The sequence below is a fragment of the Rana temporaria genome, chromosome 4 (genome assembly GCF_905171775.1).
Source record: "Rana temporaria chromosome 4, aRanTem1.1, whole genome shotgun sequence".
In the NCBI taxonomy this organism is placed as follows: domain Eukaryota; kingdom Metazoa; phylum Chordata; class Amphibia; order Anura; family Ranidae; genus Rana; species Rana temporaria.
In genome coordinates this window covers 474,431,300-474,445,623 of record NC_053492.1, presented here as the reverse complement: position 1 = coordinate 474,445,623, position 14,324 = coordinate 474,431,300, and the positions used below count along the sequence as shown (strand labels likewise).

At 43.2% G+C, this 14,324-nt stretch overlaps 2 protein-coding genes across 3 annotated transcripts in view; both read right to left on the bottom strand.

Moving 5' to 3' along the window:
* LOC120938107 (zona pellucida sperm-binding protein 4-like) overlaps positions 1–14,324 on the bottom strand; it is a 110,197-nt gene that overhangs the window by 40,191 nt on the left and 55,682 nt on the right. The gene's annotated exons all lie outside the window — the stretch shown is intronic.
* LOC120938108 (zona pellucida sperm-binding protein 4-like) lies at positions 4,697–13,784 on the bottom strand. The gene is made up of 12 exons (XM_040351825.1): positions 13,562–13,784; positions 10,802–10,923; positions 9,842–9,935; positions 9,419–9,577; positions 8,226–8,410; positions 7,573–7,670; positions 7,317–7,447; positions 6,246–6,435; positions 6,014–6,164; positions 5,857–5,935; positions 4,951–5,049; positions 4,697–4,861 (listed from the first exon to the last, which is right to left on the bottom strand). Exons 1-12 carry the CDS (start codon positions 13,743–13,745, stop codon positions 4,716–4,718), a joined length of 1,638 nt encoding a protein of 545 aa, XP_040207759.1. The 5' UTR covers positions 13,746–13,784; the 3' UTR covers positions 4,697–4,715.

The following is a 14,324-nucleotide window of genomic DNA, read 5'->3' as shown; positions in this document are numbered from 1 at the left end:
AAAGAAAATGTTTTTTTATATATTTTTGGAGGATATTTATTATAGCAAAAAGTAAAAAATATTGAATTTTTTTCAAAATTGTCGCTCTATTTTTGTTTGTAGTGCAAAAAATAAAAACTGCAGAGGTGATCAAATACCACCAAAAGAAATCTCTATTATTTTTTAAAGCGGTTGTAAACCGCATAAACTTTTTTTTTCAAACCTGCAAGGCAAAAGGCATAATCGGCTAGTATGCACCGCATACTAGCCGATTATGAAACTTACCTCGGAACGAGGTGAACACCACTTACCTGGTCCACGCCGAGCAGGATGTCATCTTGCTCCGGCGTGTCTTCCGGGTATCGCCGCTCCAGCGCTGTGATTGGCTGGAGCGGGGATGACGTCACTCCCGCGCTCCTTTCGCGTGGGAGATTTAAAATCGGCAGGGTCCGGCGGATGCCGGTCCTTTCGCCGTGGATTCCCCTCTGCGCATGCGCCGCCCGCATTGCGAGGGGAATATCTCCTAAACCGTATAGGTTTAGGAGATATTCTTTATACCTACAGGTAAGCCTTATTATAGGCTTACCTGTAGGTAAAAGTGAAAAAAGTGGGTTTACAACCACTTTAAGTTATTTTTCCTCTTCACTGATGAGGCAGCACTGATAGACTGAACTAGTGGGCATTGATGAGCCGCCACTTATGGGCACTTAGATGGCACTGATGAGCACTAAAAGGCAGCACTGATAGGCAGCAGTGATAGCCAGCACAGACTGACATTGCTAGAGGGCAGTGCTGAGCATTGATTAATGCCACTGGTGGGCACTGATTGTTGACACTACATTCCTATACTGTAATGGGCACTGATTGCTGCCACTACATTGCTACACTGTAATCAGTGCCCCGATTACATTCCTAGATGTCCCCCTGCATGGAGATGCCGCTGACCAGCTCTCCTCACCACACATTGTCAGTGTGAGGCGAGGAGAGCCAATTACTGGCATCTCCGTGTTTACATGTGACCGGCTGTGATTGGACACATCCGATCACATGGATAAAGAGCCGCAGACGTGGCTCTTTACAGAGATCAGGGCCGCGCGAGTGCCCATTCTGGTACCCTGTCATATGACGGCGTCCCAGAATGAGAGCCGCACTGCCCCGCTGTCATTTGACGGTGGGCGGGCACCGACTAGTAAAAATAATAAATTCCTGGCCCTACCTCAAGTCAGCACACAATAGGTTAACACCTCCTCTGGTCGAGTCCTGCCAACATCATTACGCTACTCCATGTCTCTGCAACAGATTGTATTTTTCGAATGAAATGTGAGTGTTAGTTTTTACTCTTTTTACATTAAATACAATTTTTATACGATATCACACTATGTGGAACCTTTTTTTAATTTTTGGTAGCAACTTGTGGATATCCTTCTCCTTTTCTCTGTGTGAATTCCAACCGCATCTTTCACTGGTAACTTGCTGAGGACCCGTGCTGGTTTTATCCAGATCCGTGAGTGTAGTGACCTGGATTTTCACTTTACACAATGAATGTCATCATAAGCCTGCATGACTTAAGAGGTGTATGCCCCTTTAAGTCCACCATCTTCGGTAAGCCTTCGGTGGTGGTTCCCATTGCAAGTTTCTATATTTTCCAGTGATGCTCATCCACTGTTACTGTCCATTGTATTAGGACTGTTGGATTCAATTCTCTTCCCATTTGTGGACATGTAAAATAATTTTTGATCACTTTTATACTTCATTGTGTTTTTATACTCATACAATGTTATCACTTGGGCACAGAATTGATATTATCACTTTCAAGATTTATATATGAGCGCTGCACTTTTGTATGTGTATTATTTGCCAATTGTCTTTAGCTGTGCTGGCCACTTTTTATATATTTTGAGCTACAGTGCAGTATATACTTTATTTTGATAACACCTCCTCTGGAACCCACCAGGTATTGAAACGCCGACAGGAGAATAGAGGAAAGCCAGGATTACCGGCGTCCTAGCACCAGTATGCTCAAGTGGCAAACACCATGTATCCTGAACGATGGAGTAAAGCTTCACGTAGAAGTCATAAGACCTTTTGAAAAACTAGCCAGCCAATCTCTTGTAGAGTTCTGAGAACCCTCCGTGTACTTGACAGAAATCCCTTTCTAGAAGGAAGTGTGAATTGAGAACCCAACCAGCAGACATATGATGTCTTGACATATGTAGAAACAGAGGTATGTCATAAGGCAGCTCTGAGTAATAGTTCTCCTCTTAAAATTACATCTGCTGGCATTGAGATTGCCGTCCCTAGAGACGGTAAGAACCACGTTGGCTAGCAGAACTTGTCTATTGTTGCTGGAGCAAAGGATTTTTTTCTGGCACAGAGGCTTAATGGTGACCGATTAACCAACATGGCCTGAAGTGCTTGACCTGAGGGTCCAACCATCCGAGACCAAAGCTGTATCTTCCAATGAAGAACCAGATACCCATAAGATTTATGGGTGGCACAAATGTGAAAAAAGCCAGTAAGCCACCTCTTCCCCCAGAAGTGGAGCCCTTTGCTGACTACTTGGTTAAGGACATGTCTCTTTAATTCTTTCTGGACTCCAGACCAGAACCTCAGGAACAAAACTTTTGAGTTATACATTGACTCTTGAACCACAGGCCTTGCGTTCAGCAGACATGTACTCTGAGGCAGGAGGTCAGACTAGTCAGGAAACAAAATGTGGATGGTGCTAAGTCAGCAGGTGATCATTAGACCTGTGCAGAACAAAACCAGACATCTCAACTTAAAGATGAAGCCAAAGCCATTTTACTTCAGCCAATTGCAGTTAGACATGTGCTCTGCCAAAAATGCATCCATTAGTTTTTTGCTTAATTTGGAAATTCCAAATTTTGAGTTCTTGATTTTTTTTTTGGGGGGGGGCCCCCCCCCCCCCCCCCCCCCCCCCCCCCCAAAAAAAAATAGGAAATTCCAATACCCATATATTTTAAAACCTATTAAAATAGGCAGTTAATGAATGTAACAAATAATCCAAAACAAATGCCGCATCTAAACAAATGGAACAAAATAAAGTTTGTAATTAGATACATTCACTAACAGCCAAATTTGAAATGAAATTCCAATACCTACATTTTTAATTTTTTGAAAAACTAAAATTCCGAAACACCATAACACTAATTCATATTACATGGAAGCTGGAGCAGCAACATCACAGCAAGCTTTTAATAGCCAAGTGACATTACCAGCCCTACTGTCCACCCAATAGGCTTGATCACATACAGCTGATGTGCACAAGGTGCCCCCCCATTCTTGAAACCTTTAGTCAGTCCACGTTGTTTGGGGGTGTATGCTACAGTTTATAGGATGGGCCAACACTGGAAAAAAAGGTTAAACAAACTTTTACATAAAATTCAAAAAGTTTTAATATGACGAGTTTTCCAGATTTCTGAATATAAAATTAACCCCACGCCTTCCTATTCAAAATTGATTCTATTTGAATTTGGGGAAATAGTTTAATTCAAATTTTATTCTATGTGAATTTATTCCATTTGAAAAATGGTTATATTCGTTTCTCTACACCAATTATTTATTCCAACAAAGTATATAAAATAAACCATTTGCCAAAATTTTTTATTCTGGTTTGAATTCAAAAAGGTATTTTAGATTTAAGATGATTTTTATGTTCTTTTGATTTGATTATATGCCAGTTTATTCGATTTTACATTTAATGACAAAAATTAAATAAAAAACCCACATACTTAACAGAATATAATTTCTCCAAAATTGACTTTATGTATTCAAATATGAATATAACCATCTTCTAAAAATTAAAGAATAACATTTTTCCCAAAAGTTTAATATAATCAGTTTGACTAGGAAGACAGTTATTCAAATTATATTTGAAGTTTGGAAAAAGTTTATAATCCAATTTTAGAATATTCGGTTTTTATGTTCTATCCATTTTGTTTTACTTCTATATATTTCTTTATTCCATTTCCTTATTCCATTTCCATTCCATTCGGAAAAAAAAGATTCAAATTCGTCTGAATTTGTTATCTTCAATATGTTTAAATTCGGTAACATTGCAATTTGGAACGAAACGCACATCTAGCAATTTGAGTGCAGCAGGAGACAGTTAACGTGACACACCCCAACGGGAAATTTGGTGCTTGCTGAGATATAGCCTTCCAGTAACTAATAAAAAAACCTTAGAAATATGAGGCTAGGTTTGAGGAAGCCCGGGATGGACAAGAGCAAAGTTAAAAAGTGTCTGAAGACAGGAGATGCGCCTGTCAGAAACTAGGACCATCTCCAATGGATTGCCAGTGACTAACAGGAACACCACTTGTACATCGAGTAATAGATAAAGTCTGTAGACCTTCCTGTTATCACAACCCTTAGGCAACAGGAACAGCATGGTTGAGTCTCCCAGTTGACTCACAAGGTGATCAAATTCCTAGTGGTATCACCAACTGTTTGACAAATCTTTTTAAAGCAATTAAAGCAGCTTGAGAGAAACTAAGCATTCAGGCTCATCACATAATTGTCCATAAATAGAAATTGGGCTAGGAGAATTTACTTGCTAGCTCAGCCATGAAGGATAACTTGTTCTGTATTTTTTTTGGGTGAAAGCCATGTCTTAACAGCTTCAATTTCAGACAACAAAGCTGATATTTTACACATTTCTGGAACCAAGTTGAGAATAAGGCTAGTAAAAGACAGATTTAGCAAAAATTGTTTATTTAAACATTTGCAGTTTTCAGGTTACATGTTTGACTCCTGCGGTACATCCACAAGCCTAGAACAGCAACAGCCACAGACCCAACAACCCCAGCAGTTACTAGTGCTCTAGCCAGGTCCAATGTGGAGTAGTCTGATGGATCAGTACCTAGTAGGGAAGAAAAATAATTTAGACTTGAACCTCAACCACCCTACCAGCCCCCCGCCTCCTCCCCTTTTAACCCCATCCCAGGTTACCTTCCAGTTTTAGGATTTCTTCATTAGCCAAAGACACAAATGCAACAGGTCCTTGAGAAGTCACAGTGTTCTTCAGAGACTGAAGTTCAGCCATTCTCCCTAAAAAGATAGGATGAAGGTTTAAATTCCATAGTACCCTTTTGAAAACGTGTGTTGACACGAAATGCATCAGGGATGACCTCATTGTTGCCATCGTTTTTCTGATATGCGCTGTATTCCTTACCGATATGCAAGTGCAATTTTTTTTATTAAAAATTGATTGATTTTTACGGTGTCACACTATGGCGTCCCCCTTTCTTTTTTACATTCATGTGGGATCTGTAAACGCGGATGTTTATCTCCTGCAATTCCTGAGTGAGAGGTGTTCCATGTTCCAGGAATTTCGCTTCACATCCATCCACCCATATTCCCATCCTGCAGAGACTTCATACCTAGTGTTCAAACACTTATCAAGCCCGATCGACTCTGGAAAAGTAATTTTCACAGAGTCCACTCATTCTGGTAAGCCTGCATCTATACCGGTGGTGGGATTTCTTTCTTTATTTGGAATTCTAACTTCATTCACATTCGCTTCATCACTGAAAGTTATTGTTTTAAATCACTCAATTCCGGTTTGAGTTGATTGGTCTTTGGACTATATGATATTCACTCATCACGTGGCACCATTTGGACTTTATATGTATATTGTTTGACGTATTTTTTCCTTTTCATGTGCATTTTTCATTTATTTTGTTTATGCAAAAACAATTTCTGACTTCATTGTCACATTTATTTTGATTGTATCAGAGCGCTGCACTCCTTTGTCCACATTAAATTCCATAGTAGATTCTCTTTAAAGGGGGAACTTTATTTTAAAAAGTGTTGTGAAAAACCCAAGATTCTGACACCTGATTATAAAATACTCACTTCTCCTTTGACCACAAGAAACCACACAGCTGTCCCTGGCAGATGGAACACAAACAGAAGCACTGCAGTGGAAGTATACCTGAAGGCAAGTTTATACACAATTAAATCACAGCAAAGCATTAGATAAAGAGACATACAAGACATTGTATTCATTTACCAGTCCTTCAAGGGCAAGTTGGGTGGTGGAGTCCACAAATGTGAAGGTGCTGACCAAAAAGCGCTGGTAGTAGCTTGGTATGGGTACAGCCTGTGAAGGAGCTCCGACAGGAATCAGTTGGCTCAAGTAGTTGTCTCCATTGAAAGGGCAACTGAAAAGCCAAAAGATTGGAGAATTGAGATCTGCACAAGGTAGACGGGATAACTTCCATTCTACAGATTCCATTACTCACCTGTCAAACAAGATGGGCCATTGAGGAAGGGGCATAGGATCTGCAGAGTTGGTAGCCCAGCAGTCATTCAAGACAAGGACCAGGTTTGGATCTGTTCTGCCGATGAGGCGAACCTCCAGGTAGACTGGGTCTCTGAGCACTTTGACCACAGGGTACTGGGCATCAGTGTAGTATGAGGCATAGTCGAAATCTGCATTACATAAAAGACCATTACAAATGCAGGGCAAGAACTTGTATTTTTTTTTAATGGCTGTGTTTAGGGACCCTGGAAAGGACATGCTTTTTGCTTGACATAAGGAAACTCAAACACCTCTTAACCCCAGGAAAGAGACTTATGTAAAACCCAAGTCAAAAACAGGTGAATGGGCAACAACTATGAATGTGATGATTTCAGTGATACCTGGCCCCACAAGCATGAAATCTGCATATATTGAGGACAGGCCTGTTACCATACGCTAGCCTGGCAACAACCATCTACTTGCTTTGAGATGATGCCCATTTCTGCACCCTTTTGAGATTAAGATGCCACAATGTTGGCCTCTAACACAAGCCATACAACTTAACTCCGACAATCTGTATGCTCCCGACTCCTCCCCACCCGGAAAAAGATTAGTGTACAGGTTTATTCCCCCCCCCAATTGGGAAAGAAATCCAATCAGAATTTCCAATCGTGTGTACAAATCCCGACGTGCTGAATTCCGAGGCTCAGAACTCCCATTTCCTTGGCTCATCGTAGTCTTTTACGTCATCGCGTTCTTGGCAGTCAAAAGTTCACCGAACTTGTATCAGTGTTGCCCTGCATCACCACCATCTGTCAGAAGCCCAGCTCTCTTCCTAGGTTGAGAAGGTCCATACATTCTCCACCCACCCCCCCCCCCAAACAGGCTCTGCCCTTCCAGGGACATACATTGTACGAGCAAAGGTCAATATTGCAGAGAGGCAAGCCATAGTAATTAGTTCAGACTTTAATTCTGTAGTACTGTGCCTTCTAAATCATTTAGATTACCAATGGGCACTAGACTAGTGGAAGTATGTTTGCTTACTTCTAGCAAGCTGAAGGCTTATTCTCACCTTGTGCAATCTTCATCTCCAGCTCAAGAGGACCAGATGTACTGACAGGAAGAGGTGGTGGCAAAGTGTTGACTGTAAAACTCAGCAGGGGCACAATACCAGTTTGAATGAAGCTGCACTGCACAGTCACCCTAAAGAAACAGTACAGTATTAGATAGTTCTCACCCCCCCCCCCATATATAAGCAGTACAGCATTAGATACAGTTTGCATCCCCCCCCCCCCCATTATGAGCACTCCTGCTGTAGTACATCTTACCTCATTTTACTGTCCCTAGTAATAGAAGATCCTTGCCATGTCTGTATTTGTCTACCAGCTTCAATAGTAGCTTCATAGTTCATTGGACCATTGGGCACCTGGGGAAGAACAAAAAAATTCCAACAATTGATAGGCAGTCAATGAGCTTTTAGAAAGCAATACCACCCACCATAAGTCTTCAACTTTCTGTATCACATTCACTTATTAAAATAGGAAGGGTGACTCTGTACACCACAAGAAACCTTCAAAAAGTCTGTTAAGCATGTTTATTGCACCATCAACCTTACTTCTGTGCTCATCTTAGAGTATTTGAGTACCAGTTAAGCCAGTTCATAAGTGATCTAACTTTACTTTGTGAATAGCAACCATGCATAATTTATTCAGCATTCCAGCATGATGTAATACAGAGAAGATAAAGTGCCATCATACTTACCATTTTTTGGTGAAAGCTGAACCAATGTTCAACTTCACCAAGTGATATCACGGCCCAAGTCCAGAATTGTAACCAAGAGTTTATTGGTCTAAAAACTTGGACCGCAAGATTTAGTCATAATGTCTCATTGTACATTATACTACAAGGGAAAGCAAAGGTTAGCCTGCAAGCACCATGAGGGTCAGACTTTGATATATACAGACTGTATTGTAATACCCACCTGATATGCTGTGGTGCAGGACAATGGGAACCTGAACACTACAAATGAGTTACTGACATCTACTGCCAGCCCACTGCAGGAGTCCAATCCAATCACCCTGACGGAGTCCAGATACAGAGAAGGCACGGTCAGTTCACTGGACACTGCAATTGCCATGTTGCCATCAAATCTGCACTGTGTGGTCACTGTAGAAAACAAAATTAGGTTGTCACCATGTAGACTAGACATGCAATTATCTAGCCACCGATAGTGCCCACTGCAGTATTTTTATTTATAAATAGTCTAATCCAGTGGTTCTCAACCGTTCTAGTGCCGTGACCCCTTGATAAAATTTCCCAAGTTGTGGGGACCCCTAGCAGTAAAAATTTTTGTAGCGTGGGTTGTCAGCACCCAAGGCAAAACAAGTAATTAGCGCCCCTAACCCTTACATTTGTGAAGTATTAAAACCCGTTATGGTACATTTTAGTATGTACCACTCTTTTTTCTCCTTTCCCTTTTATCTCTCTATCCCAATTTCTTCTTTTTTCCCCATCCCTCAATCTAGCTGTCTTTCTTGCTCTCTTAATCTTTCTCTCCCTTTTTATTTGTTGTTCCCCCTCTTTTCCTTTCCACGTATTCTCTATTTTTATTCCTTCCCCTACTCCTTGGGGGTGGGGAGTTGGGATGAGTGGCAGTGGGGGTGGGAGAGTTGGGATGTTGTGAACTGAATGGGTGGCTCCAAAGAGGCTGAGTGGGCGGCTGGGCGCTCCAGGGACAGCCCTGTTGGGTGGCTGCAAAAGAGGTGCGGGCTTCAAGAACAGCCCAGGATTTGGTGACCCCTGACAAATCATTTGATCCGAGGGGGTCCCGACCCCCGGGTTGAGAACCACTGGTCTAATCCAACTCATATTTGTAGACAGGTTTAATTGCAGTGAAGAGCGCAAAAATTACAGGAGCAGACCATAGAAAGTCTTATGAACACTCAGGAGTTGTCCATTGTACCTGAAAGGTCACCAAGTATGGCTTAGTCTAAAATAATGTCAAGTTGGCAAGACACCCTTAAAGTACACTCTAGACTTGGCTTTAAAGAGTTTAAATGCTTTTGGCTATGCTAAGGTACCATCAACCTTACCTGCCAATAGCAGGTTATGTTTTACCTACAGACTGGCCTTAGGCATGTTCAGGCCAATACAGCTTCCCAACATCCTACTTACACTTGTTGCCAAAGAAACAGGGCATTGTAGCATCGTTCGGGGAGTAGCAGCATCCCATTGCAGCACAGGAGTCACTGGTTACAGGTGTGTCAGCACAGGACAGTTTGTCTTCTTTAGCAACGGCAGAGCAGACATCAGGGCTGGGGGCATCCAGGGCTTCTATACAAGAAACAAAGGTCTTCTAGCAACATGCAGTACATCAGATTTATGCAATAGGTGTGAACTAGGTGTGAACAACCCTTACTCCTGTCCCAATAACCCCTCCCCCTGTAGTGGAGTAAGCCACGTGCTCTTATTTCAGGGGGACTGTGCCATGCGATTCCCAATACAACCCGCCCAATTGAGAAAGCTATGTAGCTTTGTTTCGGGGGGGGGGGGGGACTATGCCATGAGAATTCCCATTTAGAAGATTAGACATGTTACCATTCTGTAGTGGACATCTCTTCTCAGTCTTGTATTGCTCAACGGCACCATCAACAATGTCTTCCAGAAGCAGAACCATCATATACTCTTCATGCTACAGAGAAAATAAAAATGTAAACTAGGAGTCTTGAAACAAGGTCTAGTTTATGGACCATTAGAGGGGCAGTAAACAAAGCCACAGGCTTTGTGGTCAGTGGGAGGAATAGTAACAAAGACCAAAGGCCACTCAGCCTGCAGGTGGGTTTGGAGACATTGCTTTACACCAGTATTTCTCCAGTCCTCAAGGAGCCCCAACGGGTCATGTTTTTAGGATTTCCCTCAGATGAAACAGCTGTGGTAATTACTAAGGCAGTGAAACTGATCACATCACCTGTGCAAAATAATGGAAAGCCTGAAAACATGACCTGTTGGGGCGCCTTGAGGACTGGAATTGAGAAACATTGCTTTACACCAAGTTGAGCTGTCTCAGCCCATTCTCCCAAAACCTGCAGATCCATGTCCAAACCTCCCATCTTACCAAGGATTCAGGCACTTCATATACGAGCTTACAGGGGCTTTCCACCCATAGCCAGTACAGGTCAAGCATTTGTAGAGCTTGAATTTTAATTTTTGGGCAAGGAAGGGTTAGAGTACTGTGCATTTTGAAAGATTTCACTTCGGTCCTAAAGATGCCACAAGTGAAAAGTTTAAGAAAAAGCATTGCCCTCAAGAAACATCAGAACAGGTGTTCCGATTTGATTTCCCTTCACCGCTTGTTCCGGCAACTCATGATCTCCTATTTGTGGCAATGGTTGCCAGACAAACCTAGGCAGTCTTGGCTCTACACACCCAAGGAATGAATTACTAGCATAGATTAGAACACTTCTATAGTTTCTCAGGATTCTATTGGGAATCTACAACTGGGAAATTAGTTCTCCCATGATCATATCAAAAAGCCCAAGTCAGTGATGTCAGGCTTACCTCTTCCCTTACGTAGCATCCATCATAGGCAGCAGCGATCACCATTGTGTTATTGGGTCCATGTCTTACCCAGATCCCACAAGCAGAGTCATTGGCAAGATTCTGAAATTCATCCTGGAAATCTGAAAGAAAAAAAAAAAAAAAAAAAAAAAAAAAAAAGTAAATTTCTTACTAAGGCACATTATACCAAACTAGTGTCACATTCACTTCTGAAGGCAGAATGGCACAAGATTAATAGACCAGCTAAACTACAGAGCCTTGAAAGTCCCCCACAAGCGTACTTTTTAGACTCACTGTGGAACCTAGGGGGTCAATCCCCTGCATTGTGTAAAAAGTTTGAACCTGTCTCATCCTCCCCTTCTTCCACTGTCCCCAACCCATCAGTTTATAGAAATGGGGACAAGCTGCACATGCAGTTAGGCATGTACTGCTAGAGGTTTTTCCCTTGGGAGAGTGCATGTGATCAGCACAGGGCCAATCAGCACTGTCTAGACAGGGGGTCCTGCAGCCCCATAGGACAGTCAGGAGAATGAAAGCTCCTCCTACAAGCTTAAACCAGACACAAGGCTGCCGATGAGAAAGTTAAGCAGTTTATATTTACTAAAATAATTTCATTTCCATGTCCTGTGGGAGACCAGATATAGTGAATGCAGGGTCCTGGGTGTAGCAACACCATTGATACTATTTCTGGTGGAAACCAGGGAGTCCTTCACTTGGAAAGATTTCCCCCACTTCCTGTTTTGTCTGTGGTACAGGAAGTGAAGGGAAATCTCCCCAATGAGGCACAGATGAAGGGATGCAAGGGGGAGGAAAAATCTTCAGTTTCTCTTTGTAATAAGGAGGTATACCCATCCAATCACTAGATCTTTAATATCTCAGGACACTGGCTACATTCTAGTGCATATCCTGGATAATAATGTAAGGGTGAGGAACAGTGGCAGCTGGTGCTTAAAATTTGTGGACACACCAATTGCAGCCACTGTGCATCCCCCACCCACCGGCACTTACTGTGTCTTGGTGGGGCAGCGGGTCACAGAAGTGGTGTCCTCCAAGATGTCTTCCATTATCGGAATACAATCACAGCGCCTGTTTCAGCCAATCAGGTGACAGGTAACAGAGCCGAGCACCTGATTGGTGAATATTCACTTTCCTAACACACAGCTGAGTGAACTGCGAGCGCCCAGCATGGCCCTCGCTGTTCCACCTTTTTTTTACGCCTACGGCTCTAATCAGGTGCTTAAAGCGGAGGTTCACACAAAAAGGGAACCTCCGCTTTATGGATCTCGCCCCCCCCCCCCTCCAGTGACACATTTGGCACCTTTCAGGGGGAGGGGGATGTGTAGATATCAGTCTAAGACAGGTATTTGCATCACTTCCGGGTCTGATCCCCGCAGGGAATCCAGCCGTGATGTCACCCCCCCCCCCCCATGCTGTCTTCTGGGAAACACTGTTCCAAGGAGAGAGCGGGGACCAGTGACGGCGTGCCGCGATCCTCGCGCATGCGCAGTAGGGAATTGGGCAGTGAAGCTGTGAGGCTTAACTTCCTGATTCGCTCACCGAGGATGGCGGCGGAAGCAGCCGAGGACCAAGCGATTGCTCAGCCTTGGCTGCTGACATCGCGGACGCACTGGACAGGTAAATGTCATTTTTTTTTAAAGTCAGCAGCTGTCGTATTTTTGTAGAAAAAAATAAAAGGGGGGGGGGGGGACACCCCACTACTGCAATTCAGGCTCCCAAAAAGGGGCCGGGCACATCAACCAGAGAGATTCATGCAAAGCGCTAATCTATTGGCGATAAAGTGGTGGCAGGAGAGACAGAGAGGGGGCTGCGCCCCTTATGGACACACCACCACTGGAAGGGAGATTATAAAGTGGAATGGAAGATTAAGGAGGTATACCCATCAGTCACTAGACACATTCTAGTGCAGATCCTGGATAATAGCACACTGATTAAGGGAATTCCAGTTCACCAGAACTAGTGTCCCCATTGGAAGATTTCCCCACTGGGACAACTCAAGATTTTCCCCTTTCAATGCATAACAGGAAAGAGGGTTAATCTCCCCAATGGGGGGGGGGGGACACAGACAGGTGTTCCAATCCCTTCATCCAAAACTAAAAAAAGTTTTGCCTTCAGGTATCAGAACACCATCCAGCCCTATGGCCAGCAGCCCGTTGCATGGTATACCAGAGCTTACTGGGATCTCAAGCACTGGGGCTAAAACACCCAATGTGAAAGCTTCCAGCCTGGAGGCCCATTGCCAGCCAGCTTCCCAATACACCCCTCAACCAAGAGCCAAAGTGAGCCCACCCCCCCCCCTCTCTTCTGCAAGCGCTCAATTCTGTGCTGACCCAGCTCCTCACTAGATATTCATGCACTATGGGTAGGGTCACCCATTGCAAAGGGGGTCCCCAGACTCTGGGGGGGGGAAGCCCCCCATGGAAATCTCCCCAATGGGACACAGATTGGTAAGGGTAGGAGGAATAATCTTCAGTTCCATTTCATAAGGAGATATACCCATCCAGTCACTAGATCTTTAATATCTCAGGACATTGGATACATTCCAGTGCAGATCCTGGATAATATCAAACTGATCCCCATTCATCATGTGTCTCCCCCCCCCCCCCATGTTCTGTGAGCCACCAGCCAATTAGTAGGAACAGCATCTTTACTTTTGCCAATTTCCACCCTAAAATAAATAAAAAATCTTAAAAAAAAAAAATTATATATATATATATAAAGAAGGGGGGGGGGTGGACTTACCCAACACTTTCAGGGAAGAGGTGGCCCCTTGGTTGGGCATAGAAAAGGACAATTCCATCTTGTCCAGAGCACAGTGGAGGAGCGAGGAGCTTTCAAAGTGTCCATTGGCCTCACACAGCAACCAGGACAGACTGAAGCTCCACAACAGCAGTGCTAAGCCCATTCCTGTCCTGGAAGATCCCATCTTGATGATCACTTGTAATCCTGACCCTCAGCCCTGACCTGAGATTTATACCCTGGAGAGAGGGCGGGGCTTCAGTCTGATTGGTCAGGGACTGCTATGCACACAGGTGATCCTTATACTTGCAAAGGTGGCCGAGAACTGCTGATTGTGGGTCTCTTCATACCAATCAAGGCTCATGTTCTGGGAGGATTAAATAAAAAAGAGAATAATTTGTTACTTTTTCCTTTTTTTTTCTTTATGTAGCAAATTACAAAAGTAAAAGCTGCAGAGACATTACCAGCTGGGATGTGTCTCCTTCCCACCCCCCCCCCCCCCCCCCAGGCCAATACTGACTTCTCTCTCCTACATGTAAAAATCATCATTTATTTTGCAAAGAAAATTCCCAATAATGTTTGGGGGAATTGGGTATTTTCTTTGCAAAATAAATGATGATCCCGGCTGGTAATGTCAGCTTTTACTTTTGTAATTTGCTACATAAAGAAAAAAAAAAGAAAAAAGTAACAAATGATGCTCTTTTTTTTTCTTTAATCCTCCCAGAACATGAGCCTTGATTGGTAAGAAGAGACCCACAATCAGCAG